The sequence below is a fragment of the Microtus pennsylvanicus genome, chromosome 11 (assembly GCF_037038515.1).
Source record: "Microtus pennsylvanicus isolate mMicPen1 chromosome 11, mMicPen1.hap1, whole genome shotgun sequence".
In the NCBI taxonomy this organism is placed as follows: domain Eukaryota; kingdom Metazoa; phylum Chordata; class Mammalia; order Rodentia; family Cricetidae; genus Microtus; species Microtus pennsylvanicus.
Window position 1 is genome coordinate 52,711,376 of NC_134589.1, and position 14,825 is coordinate 52,726,200.

The following is a 14,825-nucleotide window of genomic DNA, read 5'->3' on the forward strand; positions in this document are numbered from 1 at the left end:
TACTTTTAAGTTTTTGATGCTGAGGATCTCACCCAGAACCTCAAACACAGCAAGTATGTACCTACTTAATTGCAAGTTCACACTGTTTAATTTTAAATAATAGTTATATTTGGCAACCTGTCAGTAAAGCTCCTGAAAAAGCTATTTTTTTCCACGTTCAGTAAGACACATGCAAGGGTGTGGACTTCTCTGAGAGTTGTACTCAAGCAATAGCTGAGACATGTAATATTTTGGTGGCTCTCAAGTCATAACTTTAGGAGTTATAACTCCTAAGTAGTTGTGGGTTTGGCTTTTTGTATCATGTACCACAACCTCTTCTCCACACTGTTAAGAGTGCTTTGGCTACGGTTAGGTTAGGTCATTGAATCAAGGTGAGATGAGAGGATGCTAAAGGTCAGAGGGGTAAGGCTGTTATGTTAGTAGGCACTAGACTAAGTGCCATTCCAGGACTCTGGGTAGGTGTCAAAAGAGCCTCCAGCCAGGACTTTATCTTGGAGAGATTGGCACTTCTTGCAACAGATAAGTCTGAGCAATCAGACAGTTAAGATAAAAAAAAAAAACCTAACCAAGCTTATAAACAATGACAAAACAAGTTATGAAACTAAACACCTATTTGGAGCATTCTATCAATTTATACGCAGAAAATAAGTGTGATCGTCAGAGAATCAGATAGGAGCAACCAGGATGTTGTCAGGTCCTGGCTACACGGAAATGCTAATCAGCAAGTCATGCAAGCTCCACTCATCATTTTCTATCTGCCCTCCAAAAGGAGGAACAGGTAAGGATTAACCTCCTGACGATACAAACCGCAGGGTCCCATTGTTTATTGAGCAAAGATATTTCCGGTTAAAGCAAGGGTGAAAATGTGACAGTTTTAGCACAAACCCAGTAATTCGGGGTTTTTGCAACCGTAGAATAAAACCTATTTGCAAGTCGCTATATATAAATTATTTTCCATTCGGGGCCCAAAAGGGAGATATAAAATCCTCCCAGAATGCTCCGCTCGCACACGGCAAACTAGAAGCTCTGTGTGCGGTGCTTATTTACATATCTCCGCCCACTTACTTCCGTCTATCGTGTACCGTAAAAATCCAAATAGAAGGATCGCCTACTAGCTTACGTACAGGAAGGCTAGGAAAAAAGTTTTTACACCAGCTCCATGGCCCACCCAGTTGTCTTCTGAAAAATAGTATCAGACTAGCTCTTACTAAAAAATGTATTTTATTACAAGGCTCTAATAAAATTATAAGCCAAGATTTGAGAGATCTTATCCCAACACTGCCATCCTCTGCTTAGAAGCAGTGAGCGGGGCATAAGAGTAGGGAGAGAAAAAACTGAAGCCTGTCTTTCTTCTTCCCCCACCGAGAGAAAGCTCATCACTTTTCCAGCCTTGGTTCCTACGTCCAAGTCGTGATCAGAAAGGTTTCTTTTTCAGCCCAAAGACAGCGATGAATAAAGCCGTTTCCGTGAGAGCGGGGATGAGGCTGTGAAAAGGAGGGCATGGGTTCAGGGCCCCTTCCAACACAAACACCCAAACCGCCAAACACTATACGGGACTGTGTTTTGGGGTGCGTATGACACTTCAAAACACTAGTAATTTCACAGGGGAAAATCTTCAGATTTAGGCTAGACTTTCCACCCCCACCCCTGTTCTAGAATATTGGGTGCTACGGCACCTGCAGAAGGCAAAAATGTACCAGTATGTGGTACATTCCCATCGCTCGAATATGAAGAAAGATAGGGCCACAGATGCGCTACAGTGGGCTGCAATGGCTTAAAAACACAGCAGAGTCAAGGAAAGTAACGGAGTGACGGGCCCCATCTGGACCTGGGTTCATCTCTTATTCCCTCCCCATAAAGCAAGTGCCCGAGTGGGCAGTCATGCATTCTGAATGTGTGGACAAAGATGCTTAAGAGACCAGAGCTCAGACTAGAGGCGGTGGTACACAGCTTTAATCCCCAGCACTAGGGAGGCCAAGGCAGGTGGATCTCTGAGTTCAAGGCCAACCTAGACCACAAAGCTAATTCTAGGACAACCAAGCTATGCCAGGAAACCTTGTCTCAAAACACCAAAAAGGGGGGGGGGGCTTTCTACATATCTAGGGCAACCCTGCACACTTCTGGGGGAGGTTAATGTTACATACACCCTAGGCCACACATGAATACCTACAGGCCTGATAAACTGCAGGAATCTCTCCAGTGCCTGATCCTCCTTGTCCACAGTTCAGTCAAGAGCCGCGACCATTGCCTTCCTCTCTTCTCATCCTCCTTTCTTTCTTTCTTTCTTTCCCTCCATCCTTCCCTTCCTTCCCTTCCCTCCCCTTGTTTTCTTTCCTCCCCTCCCTTCTTCCCTTCTTCTTCTCCTTCTTCTTTCTTTTCTTTTTTTGAAACAAGGTTTCTCTGTGTAGCTCCGGCTGTCCTGGCACTCGTTCTGTAGACCACACTGACCTCGAACTCAGAGATTCGCCTGCTCCTGCCTCCCTGGTGCTGGGATTAAAGGCCTGTGGCACCACATTCTGCCATCAAGAACCTTCTTTTGTGCTTCATTGTCTTAGTTCCTTCTGAGTTCTCGTATTGCTTTGTATTTTACATACTCTGCAACTAGTGCTTATCACACTGATTCACAGATGTGTACCTCCCTCCCCCTCGAATGGGAGAAAATGGCTTATGACAGGGATGAACAAATGTTTGAAGACTAGTAATTCCCCATACTGTCTAAGACCTCTCACCTAGAGAGATTCGGTTTGCCCCCTGAGCAGAGACTTCTACCCAAAAGGTCTAAAGGGGTGGAAAGAGTGGGGCAGGCAGAAAGGATACAGAGGAGGCTCTGGGTGCTATTGAACATGGAAACTCCTGAGAGGAAGCCGGCCAGCTCCACCGCAAAGAAGCCCAAGGTGAGACAGAGAGCTACCACCAATCTGCAGAAAGGGAAGGGGTTGGATCAGAGCTTCTGAGCGTCTTTGAAGACCCCTGCATTCTCATCCCGTTCCAAGCGCTCACTGGACGTCCTGCTTCTCATATTCCTCGGGGGTGAACTTGAGAGGCAGGCAAGCCTGGATGTTGCTTTCCTGGTGAACCGGGCAAAAAGGAAGAAAAGTCAAAGGAGGGACGGGGTTGCGGGGACAGGTGGGGGAGGGCCCGGGGACCGGGCGCAACGGACTGGGTAAGGCCCGGGGGAGGAGTGGCCTGATCTGAGCTGGGTCCACTCCAAGATGAGAACGGCTGGGCACGCGCGCGTCCCGTCCGTGTCTTACCCGGGACCAGAATAAAGTGATGACAACCACCAGATGAGCCAAGAGCGTCAGGAACCGAGAGGGCACGAGCCCGGAGATCCGACCCATGGCCTCGGGGACCCAGAGCGGGGGTCGTGGAAGTCTGAGATGGGTCACGCCTCAAGTCTCCCGCACCAAGCAGGCCAGACCTCTCTGTTTAAGCCTCCTTCCCGCGCACTCAGGCGCCGCCCAGTTGCCGTGGTAACTGCGTCCGCAGGCGCCACGCAGCTGTTTCCGGAAGTCTCGCGATAGCGCCGCGCTCCGGGCAGAAGTCGGGAGGTCGGGTCTCCTGGCAGGCGAGGCGGTGAGCGGTTGAGTGGACCCTTCCCCGGGGGCGCACCGGGAACCGCCAAGTCCTCCCTTCTCCTCTGGACACGAGGGGAGAGGAGGGTGTGCGGAGCTGGTCCCTCAGTCGCCGTCATGTCACCGAACCCCTGGTTGTCAGAGGATCCCCCCCAGATCAAACTTTTACCCCTCAAAGAATGACTCTCATTTCTCCCCCAGAAAACGTGTTTCAGTTTAATGAGAGATTTGCCGAGCGCAGAAACGATTAGGATAGGATTTGGGTGAGGTGAGTGCTTCGGGAACCGAGGGGGTTAAATCAGAAACGGTGAGGAGTGGAGGGATGAATTGGAATAGCGTTGAGCCCTTTGGGAGGCTTAACCCAGGCTGGGATGCTGGGCCACCATCCCTTTTCACGCTCTTGAGATGTCAGGTCTCCGACATCGCTCAATTACAGACCAAGATCTTGTTACTAGGGCGACCTGACTGATCTGGGGCTTCCAATGAAATCCCTGCTGATTGGAACGTCCTCACCACCTTCCCCGATTCACAATCAATTCCATTGATTACGGACCTCCCAGCCAATTGGCAGTTCTCTTCTCTCCATTCCTTTCCTTGTGCCTTTAAACGAGTCGAAAAGACAAGGCTCAGAGGTATTTCTGACTTAATTCACTCAACTAATCTTTCTAGGCGGCTCCCAAATGCCAGGCACAGTGCTTGGCTCTGAGAGTATGTTGATATATAAACTAAAGCCTCTCCCTCCAGTTTTATAGTTTAGGGAGGGAGATCGGTAGCAAACATTTAAAAAGTAATGATAAAAAGCCCTGCACGGTACTATAAATAAAAAGGGCAACGCAAATAATATCAAAGGAGAATTTGAAAACAGATAATTCTTAAAGTTTTGTTTTAAGGAACTGACCAAAACCTAGAAGAAATATATTTGTCTTCCTAGGTTTTCTTTTCCTAAGTTTTCAGAGCTCAAAGTCAAAATATTTTAGTTAAAGGTCGTGAAAGATAGACTGAGGAGTTCTGAATGAAGGGGACAGAGCTGTCAATACATGGGATCCCAAACCAGGTAAAAGGATCCTCCACACATGAGCTCCCAAACCGTAAAAGCCCCCCCCCCCCACATACACTGGAATGCTGGATGAAATTTGTGTAGGGCTTGTAACTTAGATAATAGTGGTATAAAAGTGTGATTTCCTGATTTTTTTTTCAGCATTGGTGATAAATCCAGACCGCTTTCATATAGGTAAGCACTCTCTACTGAGGTATACTTCCACCCTCCCTTCTGAATCTTACAGGATCATCATTAATGCCTGGAATGGCACTCGAAAGCATGAGGGATAATTTATAGTATTGAAGGTCCCTATTTATCAATTCAGGGTCTGACCGTACCAAGCAAGGGCTTTACTACCAAGCGCCACTTGAGGTCCTAATAGTGAAACTATCTAACACCTTTTACATATAAACCTGAATCTTAAGCTAGGTAGGGGCAAACACAACCCCAGAATTTTGGAGGTGGGGGAAGGGTCAGAAATTCAAGGTCAATGCTCAATTATGTAGTGAGTTCTAGGTCAAGCTGGACTATGTCAGATCCTGTCTCAATAAAAACAAAGCAAAACAATAACAACAAAAATTAGAGAGATGGCTCAGTAGTTAAGAGGACATGGCACACACCTTTTTCCCCAGCACTCGGGAGGCAGAGGCAGGAGGATTTCTGAGAGTTCAAAGCCAGCGTGGTCTATAAAGCAACTTTCAGGACAGCCAGGGCTGTTAACACAGAGAAACCCAGTTCAGAAAACAAAGAAGCAAAGAAAAAGCACATAGTGCTCTAGCTAAATTCAGTTCCTAAACCCCATACTGTGCAGCTCACAGCCTGTAACCCCAGCTCCAGGGGACCCAGGCTAAAGAGGCTGTATCACATAGGATGAAGAGCCAGGAAAAAGCGAGGGCGAGCTTTTGAAGATTTCCCAAGGTCTGAGGGCAAGGAGTCAGCCCAGTGGAGATCTGGGGAAACAGCATTCCAGGCGGAAGGAGGAGCAAGGGCGTGTTTTATCAGACAGAAAGGAAGCCAAGGATTCTGAAGCCTACACTAGAGAGGAGAGAAGAGGGGAAGAGAGGATCAGAGTGATGTTGGATGGCTAAATTCTCTCAGCTTCTGCAGCCATGGAGCGAGACATAATCCGATTTGCATTCTAGACTCTGGTTGCAACATAGAAAATAGATTTTAAGTAGAAGATAAATGGGAAAGATATGAAAGAAACATCTAGAAGGGATAGGTTGGATTTAAATCAGATGGAATCTAGCAGGTAGATTGGAGGGAATTGAGATACTTTTTTTTCTTTTTTAAAACTAAGGTTTTACTCTGTATTCCTAGCTAGCCTGAAGTTCACTGAGTACTCTAGGCTGGCCTTGTATTCACAGCAGTTTTCCTGTCTCAGCCTTGCAAGTTCTGGGATCTCTGGCATGAGAGATATTTAGAGGAAAAAGATCTGGGTCTGGCTGTGTGATGTGGGGTTCGAGGACCTGGAAGTTTGGGGTTTCCTGCCTGTAGTGCTTCTAGCCTAAGGTGCTACCAGATGGCAGAAACTAGGTACTCACACTTGATGTTATACGGTAATGGCACTAAGTGAGCTTGGTGGGTCTGTTCAGTCCTTTCCACGACCTTGGTTCTCAGAAGCCTGCCCTAGAAAAGCTGTTTCTGAGTTTTAGTGCCACTCTGTGGCCTTAGGAGGTACTGTGGGTGATGCATGTGCTTCAGCTGTCTCACTTCGGACTGGGGCTCCTCTCTCCTAATGTTTGTGGGGTGCACACACACAGACACGGGGAAGGGGTGTTAATGACATCAATCAGGAAAAGTGACCTGGAACATTATCTGATAGTTCAAATCACCCTTGTTGGGAAGGAACATAAGAGTATATGTACATCTCTGAGCTTGGGGCCCTTCCAGGGCCTAGGGGACTGTGCTTCCTGCTCAGACAGCTGCTCTGGAGTTTGGGCACAGGCATTCCATTTAACATGTGCTGGTAGCCTGTTGGCAACATGTGCCGGGCATCGGCTTCACCCTAGCCTTACTCAGCTGGTCTCCAGAGCGGTTGCTTAGGAATGGACTCGCTTTGGCAGCCTGTCCTAGAGCAGCCAGCCGTCACCGTGGAGGCCTGTGCCAGCCCCTCCAGAAAGAGCTGCCCCACTGCTGGTGACTTGCCCTTTGTGCTGATCATCAGAAAAGAATGCTTCTGCCTGGGTTTGAGAGTCTGCCCTCTGGGAACATCCAGCTCTATCAGGACCGAGGGAACACGGAGCCTACCTGCATCAAGGATCAAGACCCTACTGTGCAATGCTGTGGATGTTTTAACCTAGATGGCCGTCATGCTTTGGCCAGCCTGTCCACTTCTGCTCCAATATCAGTGACCCACAGTCGGGGCTGCTGTGACTTTTCCACTTCCTCCAGGCTCAAGGGGCCCAAGATGCCAAGGACCACCCCCCTGGTGGGGCAGAGCTGGCTATTCAAGAGGGAGTGCCAACAGGGGTCAGGCTTGAGCTGCTACCACATCACAGAATGGCTTGCAAACTGGCAAGTGCCTGCACCAAGTGCAGGTGCCCAGGCCGCCATCTTAACTTTTCAATTTTATTTTATGATTATATTAAACACATGATTCCAAAGCAAAACTCTACAAAGTAGAGTCATCTAGAGATCTCAGTGTCCCCGTTTAATCACACATAAACCATTTTATTAGTTTCTGGCTTACTGCTCCATCAAAAACAAACCGGCCTCAAGCTTGCAGCCAAAGATGGCATTGAGCAGATCTTGACAGCTGTGCGGGTGCACCAGACAGTGTCTCACTAAGTAGCCCAGGTTGTTCTTGAGTCTGAGATTCTTCTGCCTCTCACCCTCCTCTAATGCCGGTACTTCAAGGCTTGCCACACGAGGACTTTATTCTTCACTCACTCTCATTTTAGGAGAGAATAAAAGGCCGTTCCTTGTTGTTTTGAGACGAGACAGGGTTCCGCTATGGCTCTTGACTTGCCTGGAACTCATTACGTAGACTAGGCTGGCCTCCAACTCTTGGAAATCCCTACATCTGCCTCCTGAGTAGTTGGATTAAAAACATGAACCAAGCGTTGTTTCTTCTAAAACAAGAGCAATTTATCAGTAAAGACTAAATTATATGCTAGTTGGCGGTAGAGGTGGATGCCTTTAATCCTGGAACTCAGGAAGCAGAGGCAGGGGGATTTCTGAGTTTGAGGACACCCTGGTCTACAGAGCAAGTTCCAGGACAGCCAGGGCTACCCAGAAAAACCCTGTCTTGGGGGGAAAAAAAACCCAACCAAACAACAACAAAAACTCTCAATGATCACATTTTATGGAGTCAAACTTTTGATGGTCATATTGTTTCCATTATAAGGAAAAAAGGTGTGTTGCCTTCTAAGAAGTGATTTTATCTTATTGTTTATATTCTGAAAAGTCCTTAGCCATGAACTCCCTGAACTTTGATGATGCCACCCCTTCCCCAGTGCTGGAGTGCGGAGTCAGCAGCTCTACCCAGCTGTCTCTCTCTGCCTCTCTCTTTTATTCCTTCCCTCTCTTCTCGCCTTCCTTTGACAGAGGACCTCCATATTATCCAGGCTGGTCTCAGACAACTAAAATGTAGCATGGGGGTGGGGAGCAGAAGAATTGTGAGTGCAAGGCCTACTTGGGCTACCGTAGAAAGTCAAGGTCAGCCTGGGGAATTTAGCCAGGTCTTGTTGGAAAATAAAAAGCCCCAGCCCCAGCACTCAGGAGCCCGAGGCAGGAAGATTGTCAAGAGTGGTAGGCCCTTCAGCCACTGAGTATGACAGTGCTCAAAACAGCACAAGGAGTATTTAAGTGCCCTTGTGGGGGAGAGGGAGGAAAGGCACGCCACGTGGGGAGGAAGTCTGCCCCGAACTGAGTCCTGAAAGCAATGTGAGGGGCAAACAGGCAGACAGGGATTTGAAAGCCCTTCAAGCAATACCAAAGGCTGTGGTTCAAAGACATTTGGGGTCGTCATGAGTTTAGACATTTGAAAATGATTCAGCAGGTGCTAGGCATATAACTCAGTAGCCTAGCATGTAAGAGGTCACTGGGTTCATTCCTAGAACAGAGGGGAAGGAAGAGGAGGAGGAAGGAGGGAAAGAGAAAAGAGAGAAAAATAAATGAGTTGGTGGCACACATTTGTATTCCCAACAATCGGGAGGCTGAGGCAGAGATTGCTGAAAATTCAAGGACAGCCAGAGCTATAAAGTGATGTATATTATATAGTACTCTGTCTCAAAAAGTAAAAATGACCAGAACCTTAAAAGTTAGTTTTAGCCCTGTATTCCTGTAATCCTACCACCGTGAAGGCTGAAACCAAAAGAATTCAAGTCAGCTTGGACAACTAAGGAGCCAGCAGTCTTTAATAAAGTGAGTAGGGGCTGATGCTGGTGAGATAGCTCAAGGGTTAGGAGCACACATTGCTCTTCCTGAGGACCTGCAAGATCAGTTCCCAGGACCCCCAGCTGCGGGGGATCTCACACCTCTGCACTCTGCAGACACTTGCATTTATGTGCACGTACTCCTCCTACATACACACAATTAAAATAATAAAAATAAATCTTAAAAAATAGATAAGATTACAAATCTTAAAAAGATAAAATTACTAACCCGTTGGTGGTGGCCCAGCCTCCAAGGCAGGTGGATCTCTGTGAGTTGGAGGCCAGCCTGGTCTATAGAGCAAGTTCCAGGGCAGCCAGGGTTACAGAGAGAAACGCTGTCACAGAAAACAAGTCACTCAAAAAAGATTATGTAAGTGTACCAAGTAGCCTATATATGAATTGTATATGAGGAGCCCACAGGCGTTAAGAACTCAACTTCTTGACTCTGTAAACCCAAGGAGCTAAGACTGGATCTGACTTCAAAGAGCCTTTGATTTTAAGCCAGGGAGCGATGGAGGACCTTCCGGAGCCCAGATGAGAGAGGAGCTTGATACATAGCAAGCCAGCCCGGGAGGCCGAGAGAATGGACATGGGCATTGGCAGAATTCCTGAGGGATTGGAACAGACGGGATTTGGGGACTGGAAACCGGATGTGTGGGAGAGGGAAGAGTCAAGAGTCTCCCCTTTCATGGCCTGTCATGGGCATGCAAAAGACCTGGGAAAGAAGAAATGGTTAGTCAAGGGGAGATGTCCGCTGGCGCCAACACCAGGGTCTGTGAGCAAGATTCAGCAGCCCTGAGTGTGTACAGATGACAGCTGGAGCTAGGGAACGCTGCAGCCTAAGGAGAGAAGACAGACCCCTGATGAAAATGGGAGGTGGGGGGGCAAGAAGTCGCTGTCCTTCTGCATCCAGTTAAGAGCAGGCCTTAGTAGGTGACAGAACACCAGGCTGCTGCTTGCCTTTGCGGGGGGGGGGGGGGGGGGGGAAGGGGGACCATTCATTGCTCTCCTTTCAGCTGACCTTCACAGGACTCCGGGAACAGACAGGGACGGGAGGCCATGGAGTCAGAGGGATGGAGCTGCTTTTGCTGAGTTCAGGTGGTGCGGTCTCCTCCGAGGGGAGAGGCTCCAGTCATATTTTGGGTTTCCAGGAACATTAGAGAAAAAGAAAAAAAAAATCCTTCCAATAGTGCCATGAGGTGATCCGTGCAGGGCTGTGGCCGGCCGGCCTCGTGGCGCAACGGTAGCGCGTCTGACTCCAGATCAGAAGGTTGCGTGTTCAAATCACGTCGGGGTCACTTACACTTTTTTCTTTTCTTTTTTTTTTCAATTTCCTTTACTTTTGTCCCAGTGATCAAAAAAAAAAAAAAATCTCTTAAAGAACAAAAAGGAGAGGCTCGGGAACCAAATCTTGACGCCGCCCAGTCAGGATATCTCAGTGATCTATTTCTAGTGAGCATCTTTGCGATAATCCAGAAATTCTGGGCAAAGCGGGACTCGAAGCCAGCCAGCCCGAATTGGAGCCTTCGGTGTTCGCTCCATCACTGCTCTGCGAGTGCGCGCGGCAGTTAGGCCAGGAGTCCTGGAAACAGACAGGGGCGGCCTCGGTCAGGAGTGAGAGTTCAGGTCTCGGAGAAGCCAACGCGACTATCGCTTGTGTGGACGAGGTGGCCGAGTGGTTAAGGCGATGGACTGCTAATCCATTGTGCTCTGCACGCGTGGGTTCGAATCCCATCCTCGTCGTCGGTGTAGCTTCTGCGGTCTACATTCAGTTTTGTAATCGAGAGACAAATTGTCATCCTGACAATTTCCGAGTCACTCGGTCTTCACAACACCTACTACCGCCCTGACTTCCAGTCCCTTCTACTACCTTTTCCAGCAGCACCGAGATTTATTTCCTGGTTGCTCATCTGCCCTATGAGTGACCTGGCCAAGTAGTGAAGGAGTTACCTCACCGGATAGGCGCCGTGGCTTAGTTGGTTAAAGCGCCTGTCTAGTAAACAGGAGATCCTGGGTTCGAATCCCAGCGGTGCCTTTGTCCTTCCCTTTTACGGAAACTAGAAAAGTTCCAACAAACACATCTTGAGACCTGAACAGACTTTGAGTCCACCTACTTACGTCTACTCACTGCTCTGCCGTTCAGGTGATTTTGTATTTGGGAGTGGGTTCCAGAACCTCCTTCCAGATCACATTTACGTACTGACCCGCAATCAAATGTCAAAATCGCATCATTCCATTCGTGCCTGTTAAAATTGCAAGTTGATAACTATTCACTGCTAGTTTGGATATATACATTTTCCGTCCTCCAAAATGTCTTTAGATTTTTCTTGGCTAAACTGGAACCTCTATTCCTTTTACATGCCTTTAAAAAGGCAGTTTTGGTGTAACTGGCCGGTTAGCTCAGTTGGTTAGAGCGTGGTGCTAATAACGCCAAGGTCGCGGGTTCGATCCCCGTACGGGCCAGAGTTGTTTTATTCCTTTTGAATTTTAAATAATAGGCCGTTTTTGCAATTATTAGATGGAAGTATAGAATTCTTTTCCTTTTATCCCTTTTAACAATGTGGCCTTTTTTTCTCTGCAATTTTAGATAAAGGTATGGAATTCTCTCAGTCTTTTTATTACTCGTTTTAGTTGGATTCCAAGGTGGTTTTACTAGTTTTAATTATTTTTCTAAAAGGGAGACATCTAAGAACACTTCATAAAGCAGTATTTCTAATCCTGAAACAGTTTGAACTAAAAAAATGTACTGGAATATGTCCAAAATGTGGGATACGGGTATCATTTTTGTTATCTTGGAGATTCGATGATCATATGTAGTTCTTGAATGTACTGTGTAAACTGTAAGGAGAAGACAGTCTTTGTGGACTGATCTGCACTGAGGTCAGGGACAGAGCTGCAGGAGTTTATATTTCCTCATTACCAAGATAACCAATCTGCGGAGTGTCTGCTGTCCATCGGGAGCAGAAAAGCCCCCCCCCCCCCCAAGACCCGTGCTGGCTTCTGCTTGTAGTGGCTCTGAGGACCTTTGTGTAATCATCTCCTTCAGATCTGAAGCAGGCCTTAAGATCCTTCTCCCTCTAGCATGAGACTTACTCCCCCACACCCCCAGTTCCCACCCCGACCTTCACTCCCATTCCCCTGCGACCCCACACAGAAACAGGCTCAGCCTTAGCAGCAGCAGCACTTTAATTCCACAAAACTCTCCACAACAGGTGGGCTTCAAACCAGCAACAATTCTAAACTTAACCGAGAGCGGTGAGACACCTCCCACCTCACCCTCTCCACCAGGAAATGTGCACCTGCTTGCTCCACCCCGTGGCATTTTAGGGGACCAGAGGGAAGAAGCAGAAGGTTATGCATTAGCAGATGTGCGCCCTTGCCTGCACGGCGCCTGCCGAGGACCACTCAAGCTCCTAAAGCCCCTGGCTGGCACTTGGGGTCTGATCACTGGGATCAGGACAACCACAGCAAACAGTGGCCCCTTCCATTCTCTTCTCGGCACGCGTGGTGGTCTGCTCCACCCCACCAGCAGAGATCTAAAGGCCTGCGTTCCCAAGGATGGCGTTCTAGCGAGGGAGAAGAGTCAGGAGAACAGGGTAGACTGCTGGCCAACTGAATAGAAGCAGAGCTACAGCCCTTTGCAGCAGGAAAATCTTTACGACTTCCACATTCCCCATTCCATTCACACATTACTCCGAGAATGGGCACAGGCCACGTAAACGCTTGTGGAAGAACCTCTAACGCATAGGCCTCCCCTCAGCCTGCAGTTTCCACCAGGGCTTCTCGAAGAATCCTTAGGGTCCGACTGGACCCTGGCCTGGCCAGGTTAGGCATGGCCTGCCTCTCCTCTGTGCTCCTGGTCACTTGCATAGGGCCTCCAACACCTCCAGAGTACGTCGGATATCTCGGACTTGGCGTGCCAGCCCCTGAACCGGTTGCAGAGCCCGTTCCAGCTCCTCGCAGCGCGCAAGTAAGGTGTACATGCCCTTGATGCTCATGTCCACGGCCTCGCCTAAAGAATCCACGGCGTCGCGGTAGGTCTGGATACAGCCCACGCTCAATGCTGTCAGCTCCTGCACCGCACCACCCAGCCCGCGGAGCAGACGGTCCACCCTGCCGCCCAGCTCGCGACTCAGCCGCTCCAGATCTCTCAGCACGTCGGGGTCGATGGGAGGAATAGTGGGAGTGGGTGCGGGGGTCAGGCTGGGCCGCGCAGAGGCAGGGGGAAGGGGCGGGGGGGCGCCACTCAGACGGATCTTGAGTTGTAGGTTGTTGGCGACAAAGTGGGTAAGGTCGCCGTGGCGGCTCACCGTGCCCTCGAGCTCTAGGGGGCTGGAGATGGTGGCGCGACGTCCCCCGCCAGCGCCGGCCTCGCCAGTCGCCGAGGATCCCCCTCCGCCGCACGCCCCACTCAGCCCGTCCAGGCTGCGGCTGTCCTGAAGGCGGCTGGGGAACGAGCGGCCAGCCCTACCCGCCGCCGCCTCCTCTTCGTCGTGGTCTGCATCCTCTCGCTGCGGAGGCTCCACATCCATCTCGACGCCGCCGGGGCTCCCTCGACGGCAGACCCTCAGGGCGGAAGGCTGGTTCTCGCCGGGCTCGGGGTCCTGGTGCCAGGAGGACGGGGGCGGGGTTAGCTCAGAACCTGCGGGTCCCCCGCGGCCCCGGGTCCCTGACGGCGTCGCCCTGATGCCCGGCTGTTCCTCCCAAGCGCCCGGCTCCGGCCGGCGGACGATGCTGCCGCTCGACGTCTTCGGGGACGCTCGTGGGTGACGGCTCGCGACCCCAACGTTCTCAGCCTCTTCCTCCCCGGACTCCCTCAAGACTGAGGGCGGCTTCGAAGGCGTTCGGACCGGCTGGCCGCTGAAATTCGCGGCCTGATGATCGGCGACGGCCGAAAGGTCCGGTTCCGGCCCGAGCCGCCCCCCGGCGGCCTCCATGCTGCGGGTGGGGGCCGGAACCTCGAGTCGCTCGCCCGGCTCCGCGGCGGCGGCGGCGCCTTTAAGGGGCGGGGGCGGAGGCGCGCCGATTGGCAGCGGGCTGATCGGGTCACGGACAGGAAGGACTCTGCGATTGGTCGCCGCCCCAGGAAGTTCCGGACGAGGAGCTGTTGTTGAACTGCAGAGCCCACGTGAAAGCCAGTCGGGTAGCGGCTGGGACGTGACAGCTGAGCCCGGAGTCTCTCGGGGCGGAGCCAGGCTCTGGGTCCACAGTTACTGCCTAGCAATCACACCCCACCGGGGATCGTTCTAGGATTTCTGGAGGTTCTTGGGATGCGAATATTTTAAAGCCAGAATTCTCAGCGGCACAAGAGTGATTGGTTCTGTTCTTGAGACCCTGGGACCTGGTCGTTGACACCCAGAGCGTCTCACTGTGGACAGAGTTGCCGCAAGGTCTGTGGACTTTCTGGTGTGTGTTTGCCACTCTCTGGCCTCCTGTCTCCTCTGGGTAGAGCTTTGTCTCATTAGAGGATAAAACGTGATTTTGTCACAAAAGAAAACATTCAACAGATGAAAAGATCAGAAATATTGATAAGCACTGTGCGGGAAATAAAGGACTGTAATTGAGAGTAAGTAGTACTAGTTAGAGGAGGCCTCTGATGGGAAGACTCGGAGAACCATCAAGAGCATCAGAGCCACCTTGCAGGCAGAGTGGCTTTCCTAAATCTCAGGGGCAAAGAGGGGTGATATAAACAAAAAGTGTTGGGGCGCGGGGCTGGGGAAGAGATAGCAAGAAGATCCTGGGGCTAAAATAAACGAGAAGGAAGGAGGATTTCCAACATCGAGACCAAGATTCAGGCAGGAGGGCCATCTCGCCAGGCGTTTTAGTTTCTGT

General features: G+C 50.1%; 2 protein-coding genes and 5 non-coding genes across 8 annotated transcripts; 4 read left to right on the plus strand and 3 right to left on the minus strand.

Annotated features, from left to right (window-relative positions):
* Positions 1 to 664: 664 nt before the first annotated feature.
* LOC142832027 (U8 small nucleolar RNA) lies at positions 665 to 800 on the minus strand. Its single transcript, XR_012907121.1, has one exon. It is a non-coding gene; the product is annotated as a U8 small nucleolar RNA (small nucleolar RNA).
* A 404-nt stretch (positions 801 to 1,204) lies between these two features.
* Positions 1,205 to 3,467, minus strand: Tmem107 (transmembrane protein 107). Of its 2 annotated transcripts, none has more exons than XM_075942410.1 (5): positions 3,255 to 3,467; positions 3,001 to 3,068; positions 2,818 to 2,918; positions 1,677 to 1,773; positions 1,205 to 1,484 (listed from the first exon to the last, which is right to left on the minus strand). In XM_075942410.1, exons 1-5 carry the CDS (start codon positions 3,339 to 3,341, stop codon positions 1,415 to 1,417), a joined length of 423 nt encoding a protein of 140 aa, XP_075798525.1. In that variant the 5' UTR covers positions 3,342 to 3,467; the 3' UTR covers positions 1,205 to 1,414. The 2 variants fall into 2 exon arrangements, with proteins under 2 accessions (XP_075798525.1, XP_075798526.1); XM_075942411.1 differs by having other exon boundaries at positions 1,698 to 1,773; positions 3,255 to 3,450.
* A 6,752-nt stretch (positions 3,468 to 10,219) lies between these two features.
* On the plus strand, positions 10,220 to 10,291 carry Trnaw-cca (transfer RNA tryptophan (anticodon CCA)). Its single transcript has one exon. It is a non-coding gene; the product is annotated as a tRNA-Trp (tRNA).
* Positions 10,292 to 10,654: 363 nt separating this feature from the next.
* On the plus strand, positions 10,655 to 10,736 carry Trnas-gcu (transfer RNA serine (anticodon GCU)). Its single transcript has one exon. It is a non-coding gene; the product is annotated as a tRNA-Ser (tRNA).
* A 218-nt stretch (positions 10,737 to 10,954) lies between these two features.
* Trnat-agu (transfer RNA threonine (anticodon AGU)) lies at positions 10,955 to 11,028 on the plus strand. The gene has a single exon. It is a non-coding gene; the product is annotated as a tRNA-Thr (tRNA).
* A 354-nt stretch (positions 11,029 to 11,382) lies between these two features.
* On the plus strand, positions 11,383 to 11,456 carry Trnai-aau (transfer RNA isoleucine (anticodon AAU)). Its single transcript has one exon. It is a non-coding gene; the product is annotated as a tRNA-Ile (tRNA).
* Positions 11,457 to 12,169: 713 nt separating this feature from the next.
* Borcs6 (BLOC-1 related complex subunit 6) lies at positions 12,170 to 13,990 on the minus strand. Its single transcript, XM_075992078.1, has one exon. It carries the CDS (start codon positions 13,928 to 13,930, stop codon positions 12,854 to 12,856), a length of 1,077 nt encoding a protein of 358 aa, XP_075848193.1. The 5' UTR covers positions 13,931 to 13,990; the 3' UTR covers positions 12,170 to 12,853.
* Between the last annotated feature and the right edge of the window lie 835 nt (positions 13,991 to 14,825).

Excerpts from the sequence above, each read along its gene's own strand:
- Tmem107 (XM_075942410.1), bottom strand. The coding sequence starts at position 3,341 with ATGGGTCGGATCTCCGGGCTCGTGCCCTCTCGGTTCCTGACGCTCTTG. Across the intron at positions 2,919-3,000 it reads TATGAGAAGCAGGACGTCCA|ATTGGTGGTAGCTCTCTGTC; the intron begins GTGAGCGCTTGG and ends CCCTTTCTGCAG. Across the intron at positions 1,485-1,676 it reads TACATTTTTGCCTTCTGCAG|CCTCATCCCCGCTCTCACGG; the intron begins GTGCCGTAGCAC and ends TCCTTTTCACAG.
- Borcs6 (XM_075992078.1), bottom strand. The coding sequence starts at position 13,930 with ATGGAGGCCGCCGGGGGGCGGCTCGGGCCGGAACCGGACCTTTCGGCC.